This window comes from Leuciscus leuciscus, assembly GCF_965113295.1.
Source record: "Leuciscus leuciscus genome assembly, chromosome: 23".
Taxonomy (NCBI): domain Eukaryota; kingdom Metazoa; phylum Chordata; class Actinopteri; order Cypriniformes; family Leuciscidae; genus Leuciscus; species Leuciscus leuciscus.
In genome coordinates this window covers 32,976,973-33,004,908 of record NC_138747.1, presented here as the reverse complement: position 1 = coordinate 33,004,908, position 27,936 = coordinate 32,976,973, and the positions used below count along the sequence as shown (strand labels likewise).

The window sequence follows — 27,936 nt, the reverse complement described above, 5'->3', positions numbered from 1 at the left end:
GGTGATAGTTCGCGGGTCTGGTGCAGCAACATTAACCAGATTTATTGTGTTCAACAGAATAAAGAAACTCATATGGCTTTGGAACAACTTGAGAGTGAGTAAATGATGACAAAAATCTTCATTTTTGGGTGAACTGTCCCTTTAAAGTGACGGATGACCCAAAACAATCCCGAAAAACACTGAAATGCTTTCAAATAAAGTATTGGTATCGGCCATAATTTTCATATCAGTGCATCCCTACTCTAGATATTAGCATATGAATCTTAATCAGATTCAGTGTATTTGAACAGTTCTGATCCTGTGTCTGTAAACGAGTCTGTGCTAAACACTCACACACACCAATCGCTCACGAAACGCTTTATTACACTCGCTCCAGAGTCACTCAACAATACAGTTCAGAAAATGAATATATAATAACCCATATCAGATTCAAGAGTAAACCAGACAAGTGAAATTCAGTACTATGATATCAGCTGAATTCAAAACGAAGTAAATATATCCTAAAAATACAGATAAGTCCATTCACTAGTGACAAAACGAATGGATGCTTTTATGTTTTTTAAACCACAGTAATATTGCATGATGCCCAAATGTAATAAATTATGCATGTTATCTGAACTAAGTGCAACAATTACTACTTATTTATTCATTTTTTGACACAACATTATTATACTTCATACACTATTTTGAGTGCATTTGAAAATGTGATTTTTAGTTCCCATTTTTTTATACATTCATCTTTGGGCCTTGCGTTAAAAAACTCCTCCCAGGAGAGTATAGCAGCCTACTGATACGATACAGGTGCTTTATATATTTCATACTCGTACAGATGTAGTATATGCCGTCGCACAGAAACGCACCACCGGTAGAATGTCGTCTTCGGAAACGCTCTCAATACGTGTTATTGTCATGTGATCAATGTGAGGCCGAGGAGCCGCTCTCGTCTCCGGCTCCGGAGAGCTGCATGAAGAGTTCGCCCAGTTCATTGACCTCGTCCTCGTACTGGGGAAGCCCACGATGCTCTCGCTCCTCGATGAAGTCCCACAGACGCACTGAATTCAGAAACTGAGAGAGAGAGAGAAATATTTCACACAATATCATATACATAATGTGTTCAGTGGTGTATAAAGACCTTACATAATGAACCGTAATGTGTTTATTAGCTTAGAATGAGCCATTTCTTTCTTCACCGCGGGTCCGCTTACATCGACATGTTTCTACGGTGGCCCTGAACGGACAAACGCGTTTCGTCACTATGTTGTTCTTCGTGCAGAGAAGCTAGCTGAAGTCAGCGGATAAAACACTGACACAATGAACAACAAGTAATAATAATATTCACAATAACATATCGCTTTACTGAATAATTAAGTAAACAATTTCTTAATTTATCTATGTATAGATGTATAGAAACCTCATTGCTTAACTGGCTACTCTCTGCTGTCTCTGTCGGCCACTGTAACTTTTGATGGTTGCAATTCGCAAACTCACCACTAGATGCTGCTAAACATCACACACTGCACCTTTAAAGTTGGAAATTGGAAATTTAATTTTCAGGTCTATGCTCAAAAAGGGATAAATGGATTATAAATACAGCGTAAATATAATTTAGTACCATAAAATCCCCTAAAATTACAAAATATTAAATAAAAAACATTATCGAACTAAAATATAGTAGCCTACATTAATTTCATTGAAATAAAAAAATACATTTCTGTCATTTTTGACTGACACGCGAAGAAGAGCACAAGAGGACCTTTTACAAAGTCTTGATGATGTTTCAGGCTCTACTAGAACAGGTTTTCCTGCTTGAATGTTGATTATTCTCCTCATATTCTCCATTGTTGCGGCTCCTCTCTTCCCAGTCTGTCAGTAATGCTCTGTTTACTTCCTGTCTCTATGAAGCCCCTCCTTCTGAAAAGCACACTGTGCTCTGATTGGTCGGCTGGAGCAGTGTGTTGTGATTGGTCGAGCGCTTCGAGTGTGTTTGGGAAATGTCCCGCCCCTTACCATAACCGCCAGTTTAACACACTACTAACTCAACCAGGCCCCGCCCCTTTAGTCTGCATATGAATTATTTAAATGAGGATTTGCATAGTAATTTGCATATATAAGTGTGTGTGTGTGTGTGGGAGGTCTTTACCCGGACGTTCCCCTCGGCACTGAGCTGTTTGCGGGGTTTGTCGGGTTCTGCTCGCGTCCCGTCAGCGTATGCATGCATGTAGAAACACTTTCCACCAAACGGACACGTTCCTCTTCCCTGGTCAAAGTATTTACAGGGTTTCTTACTGCAACACACACACAGATAAACAGAAACAGATTCAGGGAGACACCAATAGAAACACAGAACGGCCTAATACACGTTTAAATCATAATATCAAAGAAATCTCTCTGCATTCTGCCAATACAGGAGAGTAAATGGACTTCTGCAGATCAAAGGAAGATCAAAGGCTTCACAGATGCCACTCAAACGTTTAACCTTTAACCTCGGATTCTGTTGATTTCTGTTTGGACTGCAGCTACTCTTTAAAGTGAAGCCATGTTCGGTTCGATCACTGCCAATATTCTAGAAGGGTGTACTGCTTTAACCCCCTGAGGTCTACGGTATCGCCGGCGATACCAGCTCGCTTTTTTTTTATCAATGTAAAAGAAACTCATAAATACTCTGTTGACTTTGATTTTCCATAGGAGTTTCATACATCAATCGATTCTGTTAAATGTGTATTATTTTTGTGTATACTCACAATAAAAACAAAGTGTTGTGCTTTTTGCCAAATAAAGAAAAATAAACACGAAGCGAGTTCTGCCTTCTCTCTGCCAGTGAAGTCCATTCTGAAACGCGTCCGAAAATGAACAATAACTGAGCGAATACTCAGTCAAACAGACATACAAAGACACAGGCATGAAGCTTGAATTCACTTCTTTTAAATGAAGTAATTTATATAAAAAACAAATATCCTCATCTTGTGAAATCTGTATTAAAAGAGAGCGATTCCAGTCGAGCTCATCTCATCTCATCACGTTATAATCGGCCCCGCCCACGGAGAGCGCGCGCTATTCAAACGCAAATGACTGAGACGATCCCATACAAACTGTGAACGCCCACACATCAGCTCGAGAAAACACATCAAGTTTATTCAGATAAGTGTAGTTGTCTACACTGTCTCGCAGCGCTGTGAGGAATAATAATAATGGAAAACTTACCTCAGAAGTGCTGGTATTTCGAGGAGCAACGGATGGAATAATGTAGTAAGTTTTTTTTTTCATTCTCAAGTAAATCGCGTTTCTGTGTAAATGAATGAACGCAGAGATGCGCTGTTTACCACAACTCGCAAAAAGACGGTTTAAATTTGAATTGCGTTTCTGTGTGTGAATAAATGATCTGCTTTTAGCAAACTATTTTGCTATACTGAGTAAAATCGATTGAAATATGTTGAAATAAAATGTATTTGTATAAGCAACGTATTAAACTGCAAATTAACATTTATATTCCTTATAATAAAAACGAAAGACCTATGTTACAGACATATGAAAGACAACATTTCGTTGATTAGTTTTGGATAGATTACACATTTTTACTGTAAAATATCTGCCACCTCAAATAAGCTTTTGTTTGCCAATTTTTGCTAATATGTTAAATATAGTATGTTGTGTCAATGTAGGCTATATTCGAAGTTTGAAATACGTATGATAAAATGTATACTTTAGTTTTTACAAAGAAAGATTACACTTCAATTGTTGTTGTAATTGTAACCTTTTTAATAAAAAATATATATTTACAAGGTAGATGTAAACAAATTTTAAAAGGTAAATATAAGCATTTTCTTTAAATAATTTTTATTGTGTTTTATTATTGACAAATTTGGGGAGAGGATACATATTCCAAAACTGAAAATACAGTATGAGAATTAACTGCACAATTAATAGACATGTTTTCCTTGGATATTATACAATTTGCAAGCAAAATTTGAAAAAAAAAAAAAAATTGACATGCTTCCAACTATGAACCAATTTGGTAGAATATATATATATATATATATATATATATATATATATACTGTATATATATTGCTCTTGCATTCTTTCTTGTGGCTATAGGTGACACACCTGAATGAATGGCTCATTAAGTATGCGGGCCCCATTGTCTCCTGAGGTGTGAACCACTACATATGCATGATGCTGTTGAATGGTTGACGCTCCTTGCGCATATTGCCTTTACAAACAAAAAGTGTTTTACAAGATTTAAATCAATGTATTGTGTTATGTGAATGATAAGGGCAGGATGATTTTCACATCATTTTGAAGAAAAAACTCTAGGCAAAGACATCAATTAGTCAAAAGTCTTATTGACACGTATTTAGTATGTGTTTTGTGGCCTTATTTCAGAAACTTTAGTTTTTAGTTTTTTCAATAACCATGCATAAACATTATTCTCTCAAAAATACAAACATGTACATGCATGTTGCTCACATATTATGGTAGCCCTGTTTGTGCTAAATAGAGTGTAATTATACCTTTGCCATTAATATGTTTATAAGCAACTGAAAAAAGCACAAATGTCAGGGCATGTCAGAACATCTCAAGGACCCCAAAAACCCCTCAGACCTCAGAGGGTTAATAAATGAGAGCTCAGTTACAGTAACTATCCACCAGGGGTGTGTTTCCCGTACAACGCCGTAACTCGCTGATTCACTACTATATGCATCGTTGAAGAAATCATCTAGCTAGTCACGACTGTTTCCCCAAACCGTACTGTCGCAAATTGGTCGTTCATCCACAATGGTTAATGACGTCAAACAGGTGTTGGAGTAATAATACTTTTAATGAATCTGTTTGAGAACGAATTAACGCTAGGTGTTTTGCAATAAATTACGAACATGTCATCTGTGGAATATTTCTAATTTTTCTCAGTTATTTTGCTTTATCAATTTCCAATTTCCAGATTCTAGATTGTACTGAATGTCAGCTTGCTGATTTTGCTCAAGATCAGGATTTATTGAGTCCACATGTCATGAAAACAGGAAACTCTTCTTCTAACCACAGGTCGAGATCTAGATCTGTCGTTCTGAACACACAACTCTGAGATGCTGTTTGCGAATGTTCGTTGGAACGATGGTTTCCGTGAAACACAGACTCGTTGAACTGCTGATAACGACAGAACTCGCAACTATAGTTGGCTAACGATGCTTTCGGGAAACGCACCCCAGGACGGTTCCTCAAGAACTAAAAGGTCCTCAGGGCTATTTTTCTGTTTGCATTCGCACCGTCAGTAGGAACTCTGAAGTGATGTTAGCCGGCTGATGTATAAGTTATGCGATTGAAAGAGCAAAAAGGAGGGCTAAGGGACGACAACTTGCGGTGTACATCGAGTCCGAGAAAAGAACAACACCTGAATGCCATTAACATTAGCCTTCTGTATATTTATGTCTTGTCACGGTTTTCCATGTTCATGGAGTAAGTATATGTAAACAGTTTACACATCCTTTTTTTAATAATGGCGGGTGCTGGTGTTTCACGTGCGTTCGGCCAATCAGCGAACACTACCGTCACTGTAGTTCCTATAGCGCTGGTTTACACCGACTCTGAAATAGGAGTAAATTAGTTCCTCCAAAAGGAGTTTTTTGCTGAAATAAAAAATAAAGTTGAGTTTTTTATATTATATTGTATTTCAGTTCATATTTATTTTATTTCAAGTTATGTACATGATTTTTTTAATTGTTCTAGTTTTTTTTTTACGATACTATCACAGCTAACCTCGTTAGCTTAAGCTAACAGGGATATTATTGTCCCTGCTCTTTAAATGCATTTCATGACCATTTTAAGAAATAAGAATTTATCAGAATCGCTGCATTTGTTCATCACATTACTGACTTTTTTTCCGCTGGACGATGACATCACTGTTTTCTCCAGAGCGGCTATATATATATATAAATTAATTAAATTAATAACTTTTTTACAACAAAATTAAACATTTACTTACTGAACTTACTTAAGCTGGACTGTGACACTATTTTCTTCTGGAAACAAACTTTGTTGCATTATTTTCCTGTTATCTCTGTAAAGCTGCTTTGAAACACTCTGTACTGTAAAAAGCGCTATATAAATAAAGGTGACTTGACTAACTGTTTGTTTGAGAGTAGGGAATGAGTATTAGGTAGCTATATGCAGTGGGGGAACTCCTTTCCTCAGATTATTGAAGCCAACTATGTAAAACGCATTGCAGCTGCACTGCTAGCACAGTGAGTGTCTGGCTCACTCATTGGCTGTGCTGCGGCAACTGCAAATTGTACTGCCAAATTGTACGTGGCTAAGTCTATATTGGAGCCCGAATTCGCCATTATAGCAGGTTTAAATCGATTGAAGCGACAAACTTGCCATGTTACCATAGTGCGGCAGGCTACGCAATACGAAGTGACCGTTCTCGAAAGTAGGGGGTTCCTTTCCCACTCGTATACGCAGTGGGGACGCAATGTAAAACGCTGCACTATAAGTAAACTGGATGCACACTGGAGCCCAGGACACTGAGTTCACAGAAACAAGCCAGAACCTAAGTATATAACGAACAGACCGGACACCGTCGGGTCTGATCATATATAGAGTGATGTCAATATGCTCATACCCAATATGACCGGACACCGTCGGGTCTGATTATGTATAAAGGGATATCAGAACCAAGCCAGAGGCGGATCTCATAATAAGGGATAATGTGCTTATGAACAGTAACATGACACATAGATAAGACCGCACACCGTCGGGTCTAGATCATACAGAAAGGACCTTAGCCTGCAGGGAAGGCACCTCCATGTTATAAAACCTCACAAATGTGGAAGGCGAAGACCAACCGGCCACCGCACAAATGTCCTGAATAGGAAACCCAGAGGACCAAGCCCATGACGAGGCCATGCTTCTAGTCGAATGGGCTCTAGTACCTATTGGGCAAAACTGACCCACTAAGGCGTATGCCAGAGAGATGGCATCCACTATCCATCTGGACAGTCTTTGCTTCGTGACTGGAGACCCTTTGGATCGGCCACCGAAGCAGACAAAGAGCTGTTCTGATTGCCTATAGGGCGCAGAACGCTCCAAATAGACCTAAAACGCTCCGACAGGGCAGAGCAGATTAGCCTCCCCATCCTCTTCGGAAGGGGGAAGGGGGAAGAGCTAATAAAGTAATCACCTGTGCTCTAAACGGTGTTGAGAGCACCTTAGGTACATAGCCGTGTCTGGATTTGAGAGTGACTTTGGAGTCATGTATTCCAAACTCCAAACAGGAGGGGCTCACAGAGAGCGCCTGCAGATCTCCCACTTACTTGATAAATGCCAGTGCCAGCAGGAGAGCAGTCTTTAGCGAAAGTGGTTTGAGATCAACCGACTGAAGCGGCTCAAACGGCGGACCCTTCAGGGCCCCAAGGACCGTGGAGAGGTCTCAAGATGGTATAGGAGCAGCTCTGGAAGGGTTCATCCTCCTGGCTCCCTTTAAAATAACGTACAACCAAGTCGTTTCTTCCTAGTGATTGGCCAGCTTTTAGTTATTTTAGGACATCAAGTTCAACTAAATTAAAATGAGATCCTGCCTTGGCAATTTGCTGAAATAAAAAAGTTGTTTATATTTTATTTTATTTCAGTTCACATTTATTTTATTATGATGATTTATTATGATGATGTTATGAACATGTTTTTTTTTTAATGGTTCTAGTTTTTGTTGAGGATAATATCCCTGCTAAATTAAGCTAACCTTCATAAACATAATATAAAGATCTTTAAATGAATTTCATGACTATTTATGAAATTATAATTGATCAAAATCGCTGCATTTGTTCATCACATTACTGACTGTTTGTTCACATAGATAATCATGCACATGCAATTCTGCTGCTATTTTTATAAGAATGCAGTTTTGTGTACCACTGCAAACACTGAATCCTGTAGAATCCTATAGGTATATCATAGCTATACCTGTATACCTGTAATTCTGTTACCAGGCCACAAAACAAGCCCGTTTCAGTCATACCTGACTCCAGATTTGAACTCCTCGATGAGGCGGTTCTTCTCATCCTGGTCTTCAACCCAGTACATACTGGGAATGACGAACTCCGACACCACACGGCACTCAGGACAAGACCTGCACACAATAACACTTCATTAATCCACAACACTCGAGACAAGACCTGCACACAATAACACTTCATTAATCCACAACACTCGAGACAAGACCTGCACACAATAACTCTTCATTACTCCACAACACTCGAGACAAGACCTGCACACAATAACACTTCATAACTCCACAACACTCGAGACAAGACCTGCACACAATAACACTTCATTACTCCACAACACTCGAGACAAGACCTGCACACAATAACACTTCATTACTCCACAACACTCTAGACAAGACCTGCACACAATAACTCTTCATAACTCCACAACACTCTAGACAAGACCTGCACACAATAACACTTCATTACTCCACAACACTCGAGACAAGACCTGCACACAATAACACTTCATTACTCCACAACACTCGAGACAAGACCTGCACACAATAACACTTCATTACTCCACAACACTCGAGACAAGACCTGCACACAATAACACTTCATTACTCCACAACACTCTAGACAAGACCTGCACACAATAACACTTCATTACTCCACAACACTCGAGACAAGACCTGCACACAATAACTCTTCATAACTCCACAACACTCTAGACAAGACCTGCACACAATAACTCTTCATAACTCCACAACACTCTAGACAAGACCTGCACACAATAACACTTCATTACTCCACAACACTCGAGACAAGACCTGCACACAATAACACTTCATTACTCCACAACACTCGAGACAAGACCTGCACACAATAACACTTCATTACTCCACAACACTCGAGACAAGACCTGCACACAATAACTCTTCATTACTCCACAACACTCGAGACAAGACCTGCACACAATAACACTTCATTACTCCACAACACTCGAGACAAGACCTGCACACAATAACACTTCATTACTCCACAACACTCTAGACAAGACCTGCACACAATAACTCTTCATTACTCCACAACACTCTAGACAAGACCTGCACACAATAACACTTCATTACTCCACAACACTCGAGACAAGACCTGCACACAATAACTCTTCATAACTCCACAACACTCGAGACAAGACCTGCACACAATAACACTTCATTACTCCACAACACTCGAGACAAGACCTGCACACAATAACTCTTCATTACTCCACAACACTCGAGACAAGACCTGCACACAATAACTCTTCATTACTCCACAACACTCGAGACAAGACCTGCACACAATAACTCTTCATTACTCCACAACACTCGAGACAAGACCTGCACACAATAACACTTCATTACTCCACAACACTCGAGACAAGACCTGCACACAATAACACTTCATTACTCCACAACACTCGAGACAAGACCTGCACACAATAACACTTCATTACTCCACAACACTCTAGACAAGACCTGCACACAATAACACTTCATAACTCCACAACACTCTAGACAAGACCTGCACACAATAACTCTTCATAACTCCACAACACTCGAGACAAGACCTGCACACAATAACTCTTCATTACTCCACAACACTCGAGACAAGACCTGCACACAATAACTCTTCATTACTCCACAACACTCTAGACAAGACCTGCACACAATAACACTTCATAACTCCACAACACTCGAGACAAGACCTGCACACAATAACACTTCATTACTCCACAACACTCTAGACAAGACCTGCACACAATAACTCTTCATTACTCCACAACACTCTAGACAAGACCTGCACACAATAACTCTTCATTACTCCACAACACTCGAGACAAGACCTGCACACAATAACTCTTCATTACTCCACAACACTCTAGACAAGACCTGCACACAATAACACTTCATTACTCCACAACACTCGAGACAAGACCTGCACACAATAACTCTTCATAACTCCACAACACTCTAGACAAGACCTGCACACAATAACTCTTCATTACTCCACAACACTCGAGACAAGACCTGCACACAATAACTCTTCATAACTCCACAACACTCTAGACAAGACCTGCACACAATAACACTTCATTACTCCACAACACTCGAGACAAGACCTGCACACAATAACACTTCATTACTCCACAACTAGAGGTCGACCGATTCATCGGTCGGCCGATTAATCGGCCGATTTTTTTGCATTTTTTACATAATCGGCATCGGCCAATATCCAAGTGTATCAAGCCGATTATTAGGCGGGCGCATCTGTGGACAGCCTAGTGTTGTTGTTGTGGAACACGTGTTCGACGCACGCTGCGCCTAGAGTCATTTTCCAGCAGAGTGAGCAGAGCTCATCCAGTGCCTAAGGAAGGAGCTAAGTTCCTTGGAGAAAACTCCTTTATATTTAATTAAAAACTTTTGATATGTTACTGCCAACTTAGAGAAAAAACATGAATAGGCGACATGACGTTCGGCTACTTTGAAATTGATAGCGTAGTTGAGATTGCATTATCACAGCAGAAGGGTTGCTATCATGTTACAGTAAGTAAGCAAGAATTTACAGACAGTGAATCTGAGACTTTTATTTGTTCTGTTTGTGTGTCTTATATTTGAGAGGGTTGTCACTCAATGCAGAGAAATAAGTCATAAAAAAAGAGACCAACTATAGGCTAGTGAAGGACTGGCTTTGCTTTGCTAGCGTCGTCGTTGCTAGGGTTGGGTATACAGACAGACCCGGTGCTAATACGGCACTGGTGCCTTAACGACCGGACCGAATATCAACGCGGATTTCTGTGCTTCATTTCGGTGCTACTGTTATGTCTGTGCTTCTCTTGGATGCTCTGAAAACGGATGTTAGAATAACAGAAACATCGCTTCGCTGCACGTGACGCTAGTCAGCAGCTAACTTTAGCATTCCGTTAGCAAGTAGCTGGATTAAACACGGTTAAAATGCTGGCCAAACAGTGTAAAGTGTGACTGTATTTCACTGTAGACTAGGGGTGGAACGGTACATGTATTCATATTGAACCGAATCGGTACAGGCTTCACGGTTCGGTGTATAAATTTCCACGGAGAATACACGCTATAAAAATAAATAAAACTCGTGTGCAAAGTAATGCGGAACTACTGTTAGATACGCGGGTTCTTTAGGGACACCTAATCTGTAGCCCCGCCTTAGCTCAGGCTGCAATGTAAAGATTGCAATGCTGGGATATGTTGTGTGTGTGTGTGTGTGAGAGAGAGAGAGAGAGAGAGAGAGAGAGAGAGAGAGAGAGAGAGAGATAGGCGCGGGCGCGATCGAAATGTCGCGTGTGTTTAAAGTCGCAAAGTGTTTACTTATATTTGTGTGTGCGCGCGCGTGTGTGTGAGGCGCGGGCGCGATCGAACAGTGGAAACATAAAAACATACTCCGTCATTTTGTTTATCAGGACATCATTCAAACTGCAAAGTGTTTAAGTTACTGTTAATTAAAATGTTAAGGAAAACAAATATATTAATCTGAAATGTAGCAAATTAATTTTCAATTCATTCAGGTACAATTACCAAACATATCTCAAGGTCTTTTTGTCTTTTGTACAAGTGCAGATTGGTAAAGTGTTCAATAAATGTTTTTGTTGAGAAATTTTGTCTATCTTAAGTAATTATTTGTGTTACATTTTATCTTTCAAATAGAGGTTAAAAACAAGCGCATAATCGGCCAAAATAAATCGGCAGCATTTATCGGCCATCGGCCGACCCGGATTTCAAAAGATCGGCATCGGCCTGAAAAAAACCATATCGGTCGACCTCTATCCACAACACTCGAGACAAGACCTGCACACAATAACTCTTCATTACTCCACAACACTCGAGACAAGACCTGCACACAATAACTCTTCATTACTCCACAACACTCGAGACAAGACCTGCACACAATAACTCTTCATTACTCCACAACACTCGAGACAAGACCTGCACACAATAACTCTTCATTACTCCACAACACTCGAGACAAGACCTGCACACAATAACTCTTCATTACTCCACAACACTCGAGACAAGACCTGCACACAATAACTCTTCATTACTCCACAACACTCGAGACAAGACCTGCACACAATAACACTTCATTACTCCACAACACTCGAGACAAGACCTGCACACAATAAGTCTTCATTACTCCACAACACTCGAGACAAGACCTGCACACAATAAGTCTTCATTACTTCACAACACTCGAGACAAGACCTGCACACAATAACTCTTCATTACTCCACAACACTCTAGACAAGACCTGCACACAATAACTCTTCATTACTCCACAACACTCGAGACAAGACCTGCACACAATAACTCTTCATTACTCCACAACACTCTAGACAAGACCTGCACACAATAACACTTCATTACTCCACAACACTCTAGACAAGACCTGCACACAATAACACTTCATTACTCCACAACACTCTAGACAAGACCTGCACACAATAACTCTTCATTACTCCACAACACTCTAGACAAGACCTGCACACAATAACACTTCATTACTCCACAACACTCTAGACAAGACCTGCACACAATAACACTTCATTACTCCACAACACTCTAGACAAGACCTGCACACAATAACTCTTCATAACTCCACAACACTCGAGACAAGACCTGCACACAATAACACTTCATTACTCCACAACACTCGAGACAAGACCTGCACACAATAACTCTTCATTACTCCACAACACTCGAGACAAGACCTGCACACAATAACTCTTCATTACTCCACAACACTCGAGACAAGACCTGCACACAATAACACTTCATAACTCCACAACACTCGAGACAAGACCTGCACACAATAACTCTTCATTACTCCACAACACTCGAGACAAGACCTGCACACAATAACACTTCATAACTCCACAACACTCGAGACAAGACCTGCACACAATAACACTTCATTACTCCACAACACTCGAGACAAGACCTGCACACAATAACACTTCATAACTCCACAACACTCGAGACAAGACCTGCACACAATAACACTTCATTACTCCACAACACTCGAGACAAGACCTGCACACAATAACTCTTCATTACTCCACAACACTCGAGACAAGACCTGCACACAATAACACTTCATAACTCCACAACACTCGGTAGTATGGAAGAACTTCAAGGGAGTTTTAAGTAATTAATGAAAAGTAAAGTTACATCCCCCCCATATACATATATATATATTTATTTATTTATATATTATATTTTTAAAAATTGCTGATCCGAAAAATGATCCGATCCGAGGCTCAAAAACTGTAAATGATCTGATCCATTCCACCACTAGTTATGATTAATTAAAAGTCCATCCGAGTGGACTGACTCACTTTCGGATCTGGTTCTGGAACTGCTCGGCGCAGCGCCACTGGCGTATGCAGCTCAGACAGTACGTGTGTACGCAGCTCGACAGGATCCCGAAGCGCCGCTCCGACGGAGACGTCTTCTCGTACACCACGTCCAGACAGATCTTACACTGCTTATCCTGACTCTGCTGAGCTGCAAACGCCCGCTCCATGTCCATCTCGAAGGCCGCCATGCACATCTGAGACCAGACAGAATCAACATCATCATCAGAATCATCAGCATCAGAATCATCAGAATCATCATCATCATTATTATCAGCAGCATCAGAATCATCAGTATCATCATCAGCATCATCATTATCATCAACATCATCATCAGCATCATTATCATCATCGTCAGCATCATCATTATCAGCATCATCATCATCAGCATCATCATGTCCCCCTGTAGTCAATCATTTTAGCCCTTAAAACTCAAACCAAAATTATTTTTTTCTTGAATTTTTATTTTTTTTCTTAAAACAGCTTGAATGTAACTCGACACCCTTGCCACATTTAGTATGCGCGGTTTTATGAATATGCAAATGAGACCCGCCTCCACTCACTCAGCTCAGAGATCCACTGGTTGACGATCACACGTTGATCTGATTGGTTACAAGGTAGTTTGTGACATCAGAAACACCAGCAATTTCAAAGCGTGTGTTTGAGACTGTCTTTGGTTCACTGCAGTTTTAAGGAGAAAATACTCAGCAATGCTGTCGACTTATGAACTTACACATGGTTTGTCTTAAAGCGTATTAAAAACACCACATAAACATATAAACAACATTAAAAGCTGGATTCTCACCACAGGGGGACTTTAAATTTACTTTTGAAAATGAAGTTGAAATGCGATTATGAGAAAGGTTTCTACATTATTACTAAAACAAAACACCTATGTCAACATAGTCATACAAACATTATATATTTTTTATACAACAGTTAATTCTGGTTCTCGACTCTGATTGGCTGAGAGCCTTATCTAGCAGTGCGATATTCTACTAATATCACTAGGGCTGGGTATCGTTCAAAAAATTTCGATACCAATACCGATACCGATACCTTGATTTCGATACCGGTTCCTAAACGATACTTTTTTCGATACCAATTTTATGAAATCCATTTTAACAAGATTACATAACACATTACCTCAGAAAAACTTTGGTGTTATTTTTTTCAGTTTGACTCATGCTCCTTAGCCAGTGCACAAAGGAACAAAAAAAGCACAAAGGAACAAAATATTCCTTATACATATACATAAGGAACAAAATATTTTTTTTTTATAAAGAGCTCATGCTCACCAAAGCTGAATTTGTCTGATCAAAAATACAATAAAACTTGTAATAATGTGGAATAGTATTACAATTTAAAATCTTATTTGAATATATTTCAAAATGTAATTTATTCCTCTGTTGTCAAAGCTGAATTTTCAAAATCATTACTTCAGTGTCACATGATCCTCCAGAAATATGAAAACAGTTTTTGGAAACTATGATACATTTTTTCATGATTCTTTGATGAAAAAACATTCAAAAGAACAGCATTTATAAAAAAAAAAAAGAAATCTTTTGTAACATTACACATGTTTTAAGGTCATTATTGATCACTTTAATGCATCCTTACTGAAAAAAAAATTCTGACCAACCAACACATTTTTGAATGGCAGTGTACATTCAGTAGGTCATTATTGCAATATAAACACAGTCAGAGTGATCAACAAGGTATCTCTTCATTTACCAGTCGAAGACGGAGCAACTTTCTGCTCTTATGTTTACTCGTGCACTGTCAAGGGCTTCATCATATCTGTCGCGGTACCGTCTTTGCAGCAATTATTTTACCACAAATACTGCATTGCGCGCTGTTGGCATCGAGCCTGGAGAAATGTATCCACACTTTTGATCGACATCTTTAAGGTATTGTGAGTGTGTGTGCTCGCTTCTCATTGAGTATGTGAGCGAGTTTGTGTGTGTGCGCTCGCGTCTCATATGAGAATGTGCGTGGACAGTTTGTGTGCGCGCGCGCGCGTCTCATATGAGTATGTGCGCAGAGAGTTCCGCGCGTCTCGTGTGTGTAGAGTTCACGTGTATGTGCGCGAGCGACTTTAGGCGTGTTGTTGTGCATTTCATATGTATTTGTTTGAGCACTGACGTTGACGAGTTAACCCCTTAGGTATCGAAATATCGTACCGAAAAACAAGTCATTTTTCGATACTCGATAGTATCGAGGCAATTCGGTCGGTACCTAAAAAGTATCGAATTCGGTACCCAGCCCTAAATATCACACAGAAACCGTTTCACAGTGTGTATCACTCCGCTTGTTTCTGCCGGATCTACACTGGCAGCATTTCTCACAGAATACGTCAATAGTGGAGGAGAAAACAGCTAGCGTCAATGGTGGAGGAGAAAATAAGAGTAGTATTTTACAAAAACTACTGTTATGGTGAAATATAATGGAGTTTTTTAGGCGAGAATGTAGGTGTTTAGACCTCTAATATGTGTTTTTTAACATAAACATAGCACCTATTTGAAAGCTTGTTTTTTCAGCGGCCGTACAGCGCTCATGTACTTCGGGAATTTGCCGCTAGCTCTTATGTAGATAGTGTTTAAACATGACGCATGATTAATTTTGGGTATATCAAACATGCAATAAATATTATATCTTTACTTCAACTGATTAGTGGTGCAACGGATCATCACTGATCCGTGATCCGTTCGGATCAATATCTTCGGTTCGGCACACACGTGATCCGCGGATTGATTTATAAAAAAAAAAAAAGTTGTGCGCATGTTCAGTCCACACACAGCATGGTCATAGCGAGCGGAGTAACGGAGGAGCTTGAACGCCCCGCTTCATTTAAATCCCCTGTATGGGAGCATTTTGGCTTCCCTGTCAAATATAATGATGAAGGAAAAGAGGTTAGTGGATAAAACCGTGACGGTGTGTAGGCACTGTGGAAACTAGGAATCTGTAGCCCCGCCTTAGCTCTGAACACACGTCTATTTCGCTTCAAATGCTCGCTTTATCATTATACGAGCGCGGCGCGTCTTTATTCGCTTTGGACGCGCGAATGGATTCAAACTGTTCAAGCATAGAACTAGACGCAAATTTGACGCTCTATTCGCGTTTGGTGTGAACGCAGCAAAATGAACAGGCTGCGTTGTCAAGATTGCAATGCTGGATTGTGTGTGTGTGTGTGTGTGTGTGTGTGTGTGTGTGTGTGTGTGTCAGAGAGAGAGAGAGAGAGGCACGGGCGCGATCGAACAGTGGAAATGTAAAAACATACTCCGTCATTTTGTACAGGACATCATTAAAACTGCAAAAAGTGTTTAGCCTAATTATATTTGTGTAAAACACAAAATCGTGCTTTTGTCAAACTTTAAACTCTTGTCAAACTGTAACCTACAACTGACACCCAACCAAAATCACACACACACTGTTTAAAAGCAAAAATTATCTCATCTTTTGGACATTCATCATATTGCATTGGTTTTCATTTCTTGTCCTAAAACAGAGCACTAATCGAACACTAATACTAATAGAAAATCAAATGTGTTTTTAATGGTAGTATTATTTTATACAGAAATGAATTATTTATAATTCAGATGAGAATAAAGTTAAAGTTAATTAAAATTTTAAGGAAACAAATATATTGATCTGAAATATAGCAAATTAATTTTAAATTCATTCAGGTACAATTACCAAACATATCTCAAGGCCTTTTGAATAAAGGGTGGCAGTCTTTCATTATCAACTATTGTTGTGGACTATATTCAAGAATAAAATTAAAATATCGGATTGATATCGGTATCGGCAACTAGCCAAAGCTGCGGCATCGGTATCATATCGGAAGTGAAAAAGTGGTATCGGGACATCCCTATGGCCACGCATTTGAAGCGACATCACCCCGGTGTTTCACTGACATGAGTGAAAACGAAGGCTGCTCAACGTTTCACAATCAGACCGGGCTAAAGCCATCACAAACGCTATCAGTGTGTTTAGGTGCAGACATGAGGCCATATTCGGTTGTGCAAAACGAGGGCTTTAAACACATGCTGAAAGTGCTTGAGCCACGTTACGACATCCCGTTGCTGATGATTTTATATATTTTAATTTAATAATTTAAAAGTGTTAATAAACAAAAAGACAAAACTTATAAGTATAAATAACTTATAACATAAAAGGCTTATGTTTATTTGTATTGTCTTTTTTTTTTTTTTGCTGATCCGAAAAATGATCCGATCCGTGACTCTGATCCGAGAAACGATCCGAACCGTGAGTTTTTTTATCCGTTGCACCCCTACAACTGATGCACTCAATCTGCTGCATTAAAAAACTGAACTGAACGAATGAAAACCAATAGAAGTCACCTTTTCATGCGCTGCTCTTTGCTCGGGGTCGTGCGGGTGTAGAACCTGGAGCCGGCAGATTTCACACACGTCGCCGTGGAGATACGGGCAGCGGTCGCCATAGTTACACTGGCCCGCCGCCAGGTACGGGCAGAGTTGCGGCTGAGGCCCGGCGTCCGGATACGGGCCGGATGAGGCAGAACTCTCAGAACTCTCCAGCCCAGAGCGAATGGCCTCCAGGTACGAGTGCGGTTTACCGTGAGCGCTGGCGTCTCTGTAGTCCCAGCAGTCCTCGGCACTCTCTCCATACGGGCCCAGAGCTGAGAACACACCCACATACACATTACAATATCTCCTCCATACAGACCCAGAGCTGAAAACATACACAACATAACAATCTCTCCAGGGTCTGTTGGGAAAAGACTCGACTCGTTCACATTTCAATTGATTTCTGAAAGTTCAAGAGAAGCAAAAGAAACTGTGTTGCTGCTCCTTCTTTCATTCGTTCTTAAAGGTGCAGTGTGTAAATATTAGCGTCATCTAGTGGTGAGGTTGCGAATTGCACCCAACAGAAGTTACGTTGGCCAACAGGAAGTGATGTCGTCATTTGAGACAGCAGAGAGTAGCCAGTTAAGAAATGAGGCGCAAAATGGCTATTTCAATGTAAGGGGACTTGCGATGTATGTAGGTAGAAATGGCTCATTCTAGGGTAATAAAAACATAACGGTTCTTTATGTAATATCTTTATACACCACTGAAAACATAGTTATGTACAGTATATGATATTGCATTTCTGTCAACAGATCCTCCTAAATATTACACAATGCACCTTTAAAGGAAACGTCTCGGTTACATATGGTAACCCTCGTTCCCTGAAGAAGGGAACGGAGACGCCACGTCGGTGACCGACGAATAGGAATCTCGCTAGAGAGGCAAATCTACTTCGAGTGTAACTAAAACGAGCCAATGCACATTGGCAAGCTATAATTGCATCAGCTGCGCTGCATTGCGGCACACGCATATAATGAGCAGCATTTAGGCATCACATCACATCGCATCTTTAGGTTTTTGCTGAGGAGCCGAGCCGGTGACCTGGCTGCCCCAGCGGGGTACAAATGTGGCGAGGTTATGTGGCGTCTCCGTTCCCTTCTTCAGGGAACGAGGGTTACCATACGTAACCGAGACGTTCCTCTTCAGTTCCTACGAATAGGAATCCCTACCAAAGGGCCACAACTGCTGACCCCATCCAGTGCCCTGTGCAAGCCTCTTGCCCCTTCTTGCCTGGCAGGACGATAGGAGAGGGCTTACACAGAGAGAGCCCCTCACTGCTGTTCCGTGATAACCCATACAGTGAGACTATTGGATAACACTGGGAAAGCGTGCCCTTTCCATTAGGAAGGAGAACACTGGGGAACCCACATTCTTCCCCGAAGGGGTTAAGGGGAGATATCCATATGGATTAACACAAAGGTTGTACTGCATATGATATACTGGGTGACTTAGCCCAGGGGAAAGACACAGGCTTCCGTTTAGGAGCAGATATGGAAGAAACACATATTGGATCCCCGCAGGGTTGCATACACGGAACCCAGCCTAGACCCGGTTCTCAAGGATTCAACGGATAAAGGCCTGGCGCCGGACACTCCAACACGTCCGGCTCGAGGGTGTTGGAGGACTCAACAGGTTTTTCACTCTGGAGCAATAAAAGGCGCAGGGCGCAGCAAGCCGACAGAGCCAGGCCTCTCTGTTCTTCTTCCCATTTAGGGTGAGAACACGGGAGGAGACCGGCTCTACACACAAAACTATAATATCTAGCAAAAGTGTTAGGTGTCACCCAGCCCGCAGCTCTAGATATATCTGTAAGCGAGGCGCCACGTGCCAACGCCAAGGAGGATGCCATGCCTCTCGTGGAGTGAGCATGCAATCTGAGCGGGCAGGGCACGCCTTGTGCTTGGTAAGCCAAGGAGATGGCATTCACTATCCAGTGGGCCAACCTCTACTTGTCTCAGTACAACATGGTTGTCACCCGGCCCGAACTCTAGGCACGATTCGTCGACCAAAAATGCCTGCAGGTCCCCTACCCTCTTGATGGAGGCCAGTGCAATCAGCAGCAAAGTCTTCATGGAAAGAAGCTTTAAGTCTGCTGATTGCAAAGGCTCAAAGGGAGCATCCTTGAGTGCTCGAAGCACCAGGGAAAGGTCCCAAGAGGGTATGGAGGGGGGTCAAGGAGGATTTAACAGTCTCGCCCCTCTAAGGAACCTGACGACCAGGTCGTGCTTTCCAACTGTTTTGCCATCTATGAGGTCATGGTAGGCTGAAATAGTGGCAGCATGTACTTCAGAGTCAGAAGGTCCTTCCTCAGAGGAATGGGCCAGGGAGGGGCTGTCACGAGGAGCATGACTTCTGGGAACCAGGTTCAGGTGGGCCATTAGGGAGCCACCAGAAGGACCTGCGCCTCGTTCTCCCTGACTTCGCACAGGGTCTATGCAAGTAGGCTCACTGGGGGGAACGCATATTTGTGAAGGCCTTGGGGCCAGCTGCGTGCCAGTGCGTCCGTGCCGAGTGTTCCCTCGGTCAGGGAGTAAAACAGCTGGCAGTGGGAGGTCTCTGAGGGGGCAAACAGGTCTACCTGAGCCTCCCAGAAATCTCTCCAAATCACCTGAACCTGGGGGTGGATTCGCCATTCTCCCGGGAGCACAGCTTGTCGGCTTGACACGGTTGAGCACACCGGGAGCATACGTGGCCCGAAGCGACCTCATCCTGCTGGTTGATGTACGCAACGGTCACAGTGTTGTCCGTACGGACCAGCATGTCCCAGCCCTGTAGCGGCCTCTTTAAGTGGCTCAGAGTGAGACATACTGAAAGCTACTCGAGGCAGTTGATGTGCCAATGCATTTGGGGGCCCGTCCACACCCCTGACACTGCATTCCCGTTGTACGTGACACCACAGCCGATGGCAGAGGCATCCATAAACACCACAGCATGCCTGGACACCTGTTCCAAGGACAAGGGATCTGGTCACAGGCTGAAGGTCTGGCAGCACTCCTGTGTGATTGTCACCTGGTGAGTGCCGTGGCATGTTCTCTCATGGGAACAAGGGTCCCCTCTGTGACTTTCATGGAGACACGGGGAGACAGGGACAGCCTGAAGGGCAGGATATGCTCGACCCTTGAATGCAAAGCGCAGAAACGGCCTGTTTCGAGTGAGAATCGAGACATGAAATTTTGCGTCCTTCAGGTCAATCGCTGCAAACCAATCTCAGGGACGGATGCATTCGAAAATGTGTTTCTGCATGAGCATTTTGAATGGTAGCTCCTTCAAAAAGTCAAAGGATTTGTTTACCGATTCAAAACTCGCAGGTCCAAGATCGGTCGTAACCTACAGCTTTTCTTGGGTACAATGAAGTAGTACCCTGCAAGTAATACCCTGACCTCATATCGGCTGGAGGGACCGGTTATATCGCGTCCTTCACCAGTAAGGGCGTTCATAGTGCTGTCGCTCTAATGTGACTGGTAGACTGCAGCACTGCACGTCTGGCCATATCTATACAAAATACCATCACAAGTGATATATACAACTATCATTTTAATTTGACTAGGATTTAGGCTCAAAAGAAACAGTATGCTGTTGGGAGAGTGTTTTTATATTACCACAGCAGTGTTCAGTGGATGAAATCATTTAGCCTACTGGATTAACGATCGATCAATCAACAGATTAACTCGTACTGTCATAAATTACTAAAACGTCATTCGAATTTGACAAATAATCAATTTTCTTGTCCCTAATAGTCAACATAATGCAGGGGAAACTGTAAAATGATCTGCAGCAGTGCTAAACTTGCATCATAATTACAACACTCGAACTAAATGTGTGAATTAAACTCACTGAGACTGTCGACAGTTTCTTTTCCATGCATCATTTTATTATATCCATGTATGTGGTTACATTCAAATCATATAAAACAGTGAAATCGCCCTCGAACTCTTCTGTCTTGCCTGCACTCGAGACGGTGACGTGAGCTGAGCTCCTCTGAAAGTCTTCTTTCCAATCGGTTGTCGCTTGCGAAAATCGCTTCTCATTTGCATAAAGTTGACATTTCTGAACTTTTGTCGCGCGTCTCGTGTCGCTTGACACGCCCACATTCTGTCGCCAACGGTCACTGTGTCGCCGGAAGTCGCCAGCGCTCCATTGAAATGAATGGGATCATGTCGCTTTGTCGCTGCGTGTCGCTGGCAGTGTGAACGGGGATTGATGGTCCGAACGAGCCAGCGAGACAGACTGGGGAGCGCTACCAGGCTTGCAGAGACCGTACAAGTGGGACCAGAGGGACCTCAGGCGTACCCACAGTGGGGCAGCGAGGTGGAACGCAGGGACACGGCACAGGAGGCTCTCTCTGGGAGGCGGCCTGTAGCGGGGTCTGAGTGTGCTGTGCAACACTTTCCTGGTCACCTTTTCACTTTCCTTTCCTCAACACTTTCCTGATTGTGGCCGTCAGTGAGGACAGGAAACGACCGCATCCAGAAACAGACGAGTGGAATGTTATCTTTAGAAAGATGCAACTCACACTCATGTAAGCTCTTTTAGGAGACTCGCTCTCTCTGTGCTGAAGCACACAGGGGAAAAGATCGCGGCAACACTGACAGGGAATGTGCAGTCTGTAGACAGTGTGCACTCACTCTCGTTGAAGGCGCAGCTCTTCACTGCTTGCAGATTAGAGACAGGACAAAAAAACAGCTCGGCTCTGAAGCGAAAAGCTGAAGATGCGATGCACCTTCTGCTCATTATATGCGCGTGCCGCAATGCGGGTCAAAGAGTTTGACCTGCTGATACCGATTTTAGCCGATTCCGATTTCATTTTTTCTAACCACTTTACAGCACACACAAATATTTATTTTCTATCTTTTCTTTAATAGAACATTTTACATTTTGCATAGAACATAGATCATTTTTTTAACAGATAATCGCTATAAAATAGAACTATATAAATTACTCCTGGTGTGGGAAATTGACACACATCTAAAGTGCAGTGTTATGGAAGAACCATTTCCTTCTTTTCATATCCAATATCCAACTAATTTTAAAAAATATATTTAGCAAACTAAACTTCTGTATGAAAACAGGTAATGGCAATAATATATATATATATATATATATATATATATATATATATATATATATATATATATAGCCTTGCAGTATAAACCCCCGCTTCACTGCTGCTCACACAACGCTCCTGCTTGACGCTCACGCACTGCTCCTGCTGCCGGTGTGAATGCACTCATTGATTAACATGCATGACGAAAAAAAATAATAATGCGCTGCTCACATTTGCGCTGTGAAACGGCTGTAATTCACGAGGTTTCCTAAATGTGTGTTCCGTGTGCACGTGTGATGCTGATGCTGTGCGATGTTAATCATGCGGCGCCCGAGTGCATTTGATCGGCATAAAATCGGTATATGTCAGACTGACCGGTCGCCGGTCATGGCCGATCACGTGAAAATCGGCCAATTCCGGTCACCAGCCGATCAATTGGTGCATCTCTAGACACAATAGGGCTGTTTCCAATCAAATGAAATCAGCATCAACAAAATAGATCTTTGCACTGCAGAGGAAACACAGAAGCTGCTTCTGAAGTGGATTTAGATTCATTTACACAGTTTAATGCAGATCAGAGGGACATGAATGTGTTTAACCTGCTGTTACACATGCAGAAATAATGTTCATGGGTCTCATTTATAAATGTGGCACAAAACCGGGCTGAAAACGTGCATACGCCACTTCCTATCGTGTTTCCATAAAATAAAATAAAGCAAATAAAAATACTATATATTGAATGTAACTTGACACCCTTGCCTCATTTAGTATGCGCAGTTCTATGAATATGCAAATGAGCCCTACCTCCACTCACTCACTCAGCTCAGAGATCCACTGGTTGACGATCACATGTTGATCTGATTGGTTACAAGGTAGTTTGTGACGTCAGAAACACCAGCGATTTCAAAGCGTGTGTTTGAGACTGTCTTTGGTTCACTGCAGTTTTAAGGAGGAAATACTCAGCAATGCTGTCGACTTATGAACTTACACATGGTTTGTCTTAAAGCATATTAAAAACACCACATAGACACATAAACAACATTACAAGCTGGATATTCACCACTGGGGGACTTTAAAGAAAAAACGGCACTCTTCATGTGATATATTAAATGATATAAATATAAAAGACATACAGAGGTATTTTTGCACGTTATAAATGCACAAGCGCACTAGTCTAACCTACTAGACTACATCATGTAGTGTATGTGTGCGCACTCTCTCTATCGGCGTTTCTGTAAAGTGATGGACACACTCGATTATGTCGGATCACACATCATTAAAACAACAATCACAATATTACCGTAGACGATATACATTACACACCCCTAATAGAGTCCAATAATTTACTTTATTTCTTTCATTTCTAATGTAGCATGTAGTGTATCTGCGCTAGAGTCAGAGTAGTGCAGATTAGGGGTGTAACAATATATCCTGTCACAATACAAAAATGCAACAATATGTATCGTGGATAGTTCACCCAAAATAAAAATTACAGTGTCAGGAAAAATGAACGTTTACAGAGTTTTAGTGTCAGAACTACATTAAAACACTATATATAATGTTGAATATGATGTATAATAATGCAGTGAGGGAATATGTGTGTGTCCTGATAATGCCAGATGTCTGATGTTAGCAGTAAAAGTGTCCTACATTATTATAAATATATCTAGTCAGTGACAGTGAAAGCATATTCATCTACAATAATTCAGTATTTTCAGCATCAGAATCATGAATATTGTTATTCTGGTGTCTCTATTGTCCTGTGCTTTGGGTTTCAGCGCCAAATCCAAGACTATTCATTTACACACACTATGAAATACCAAATCTACCATTTTAATCAACAGTTAATTTTTTGCTAACCTTTTATCATATGTCTTGGAGTATAACAACAATATCGTATCGTGAGTTCAGTATCGTGACATGAGGGAATGGTACCTTTGTCTCTCAGCACCAGTGGTTTTTTGCCAGGTTTGCCAGTGTTTGCTGGTGGAGCGGGTCCCGGCGCTGACCCGGGTCTGTTCGGGTTCTCGACCGCTGCGCCACGGCCACACGGTTTCACATGATCATATCTATCACACAGCACACATAACACACATTTAATACATATATGAGACGTACATGGAGATTCTTCAGTTAGGGGACCTCTTCATTCTGTTATTAAAGTCACTTTTCTCCACTTTTTTTATTTGTGAATCATCTGTGATTGTATATACATTTTTGTGATTGATTGGGACTAGACTTTTTGAAGAACCTGGTAAGAAAGAATAATCAAATACATAAAATTGCTGCATCTGGAATTTTTATTTCTAGAAAATATTCACATCTTTAAAATTGCACTGTAAAGTCACTCTTTACATAGTCGTCTTGTGGCTTTGGCGCTGGCTAGGCAGAACTGTGGATCGTATCACACAAGTCGTGTGTACGTGACCATTCAGCACATAGTTATACATTCAGCACATAGTTATACATTCAGCACATAGTTATAGGCATCTAAAGATTTACAGTACAGGCCAAAAGTTTGGAAACATTTCTATTTTTAATGTTTTTGAAAGAAGTTTCTTCTGCTCATCAAGCCTGCATTTATTTTATCAAAAATACAGATTTTTTTTTTAATATTGTGATATATTACAATTTAAAATAATTGGTTTTCAAAAATAATTTATTTCTGTGATGCAAAGCTGAATTTTCAGGATCATTACTCCAGTCTTCAGTGTCACATGTACCATCCAGTCCATCACATGATCCTTTAGAAATCATTCTAATATTCTGATTTATTATGAGTGTTGGACACAGTTCTGCTGCCTAATATATTTGATGAATAAAAGGTTAAAAAGAACTGCATTTATTCAAAATAAAAAAATATTTTCTAATAATATAAATCTTCTTTACTATCACTTTTTATCAATTTTAACACATCCTTGCTGAATAAAAAGTATTGATTTATTTCAAAAAAAGAAAGAAAAAAAATGACTGACCAGTAGTGGATATTGTTGTTACAAAAGATTTCTATTTTTAAAACATTTGCTTCTTTTTATTTATTTATTTTTTTTACTTTTTATTCATCAAAGTATCCTAAAAAAGTATCACAGGTTATGAAAAAATATTAAGCAGCAGAACTGTTTCCAACTTTGATAATGAATCATCATATTAGAATGATTTCTAAAGGATCATGTGATAGACTGGAGTAATGATCCGGCAAATTCAGCTTTGCATCACAGAAATAAATTATAATTTAAAGCTGCCGTCGGCAACATTTTTTTGATCATATTCAGTGTAATCGACACTATAATCCGACAGAACAACATAAATAAGGTGGTTTTAGAATAAAACCCGAGCTTCTAACTCCACCTGGAGCGTGTTATTTGTTTTGCAAAAATCCACCGCTCCCGGATCATCGGGTCCAATCAGCGCAGGGGGGTGTGAGATCTGACTGTCAATCACAGGTCGTGCACACGCCACAGATCCCCCCTCACTCGCGCACGTTAATATCACATGCACACGCCTGAAGTTCGCCTGGAGATTGCATGAAGCGTGATGGCTGAGAGAAAATCTACTAACAAGCTTCCAATTCCTCGGTTATTGCTATCTATGGATAGATTAGCCAGGGCAGCCTACCTCCGAGTCCATGGTGTTGATAGATGCTGAAGAGACGGACGCGTTCACAGAAAATCAGGTACACACGCACAGTGACGCACTGACGAGCACGACCTCGATGGGAGGGTGCTCGCTGGTAGTGGGGAGGGGCATGAGAGTTGTAAACATTCAAAATTTTGGCTAATCGACCCAATCTGCCAGACTTGCCGACGGCAGCTTTAAAGTATAATAAATTGAAAACCAATTATTTTAAATTGTAATAATATATCACAATATTAATTTTTTTTCTGTATTTTTGATCAAATAAATGCAGGCTTGATGAGCAGAAGAAACTTCTTTCAAAAACATTAAAAATAGTAATGTGTCCAAACTTTTGGCCTGTAGTGTACATGACCTCAGTTTCTCTATCAGGTGTAGATGTCAGGCCACTCAATCGAGGTACCGTTCACGTTAATCCTGTCAGGTCATCCATTGAGTGAGTGTGTACGGGTCTGGTCAATTTGGTTCCGTCCGTTAAAGTTAACTTTTGCAAATAATAATCGCAAGTCCTGGACAGTGAGAGATCTTGCATATTAAGATGAAATCGGGAAAAAAAAGAAGCTAACAAAACTTGCAAACTAGCGTTAGTGAAGCGGCCAGGGGAATCTCTTTGCCTCCACCTAAGCTCCGCCCACAAAGAGACGTCACAACGTTTACGAGTGAAACGCTTTACAAACAAGAACAAATGTAGGACGGGGCTTTATTGTGTCTGTGGTGAATTGATTGGATGGCTGTGGTTTGCTATTGGTGGATCTCATGTGAGTGACAGGTTGCCCCGCCCTCGCGCCGGTACACACGTCATCAAAGACAAATTGAAGAATCAATCATAAAATATGCCTAGTTACTCAGCAAAATGCGTGCAAAAAGGTTTAAAACATGCTATTTGCGTCACCTGCATCGGTCTCCATAGGCACAGACTCCTCTCTGGTAGTATTTACAGATGGTTGAGGGTTTGCTCGTGTTCAGATCGTGAGAGAACAAACACCTGCTGCCCTCACGACACACACCGTGCAGGAAATACCTGCACACACACACAAAACATCATCAACACACCTGAAGCAGAGCATGGGATGCTGAATGAATGTGTAAGTGTCAGAGATCCGATGCGTCAGTCCAGCTAACGTTACACCATTTTCTCTCATGTCAAAGTCATGATGATATTATCAATGACCTTATTTACTGCAGTCAGCGAGGCTTTGATGGCTGTGTAATGACGGTTATGCGTTTCTCTTTACCTGCAGGTCACTTGTTTCGTTGACATCTTTTATCCGGGTACGAATGTAATATTTTACTGTGAATTGTTACTGTCTGCACGGTTTTGTGCAACCTGAAAATATCACCGGCTCAGCGCCGCGACTGATCATTGCTTCCGCCTGGTGCGATTCACTTCCACGAGTCGGTTCTTTCGAACGAATCGTTTCATAGCCGTATCTCAGTTTTTGGTTAAAAGAGCAGTTCTTT

General features: G+C 41.2%; 1 protein-coding gene across 1 annotated transcript; it reads right to left on the bottom strand.

The window, feature by feature from the left end:
* Nucleotides 1-342: 342 nt before the first annotated feature.
* mkrn2 (makorin, ring finger protein, 2) lies at nt 343-27,868 on the bottom strand. Its single transcript, XM_082156515.1, has 8 exons — nt 27,711-27,868; nt 27,368-27,496; nt 24,778-24,911; nt 17,769-18,067; nt 13,387-13,601; nt 8,009-8,119; nt 2,141-2,285; nt 343-1,065 (listed from the first exon to the last, which is right to left on the bottom strand). Exons 1-8 carry the CDS (start codon nt 27,734-27,736, stop codon nt 916-918), a joined length of 1,209 nt encoding a protein of 402 aa, XP_082012641.1. The 5' UTR covers nt 27,737-27,868; the 3' UTR covers nt 343-915.
* Between the last annotated feature and the right edge of the window lie 68 nt (nt 27,869-27,936).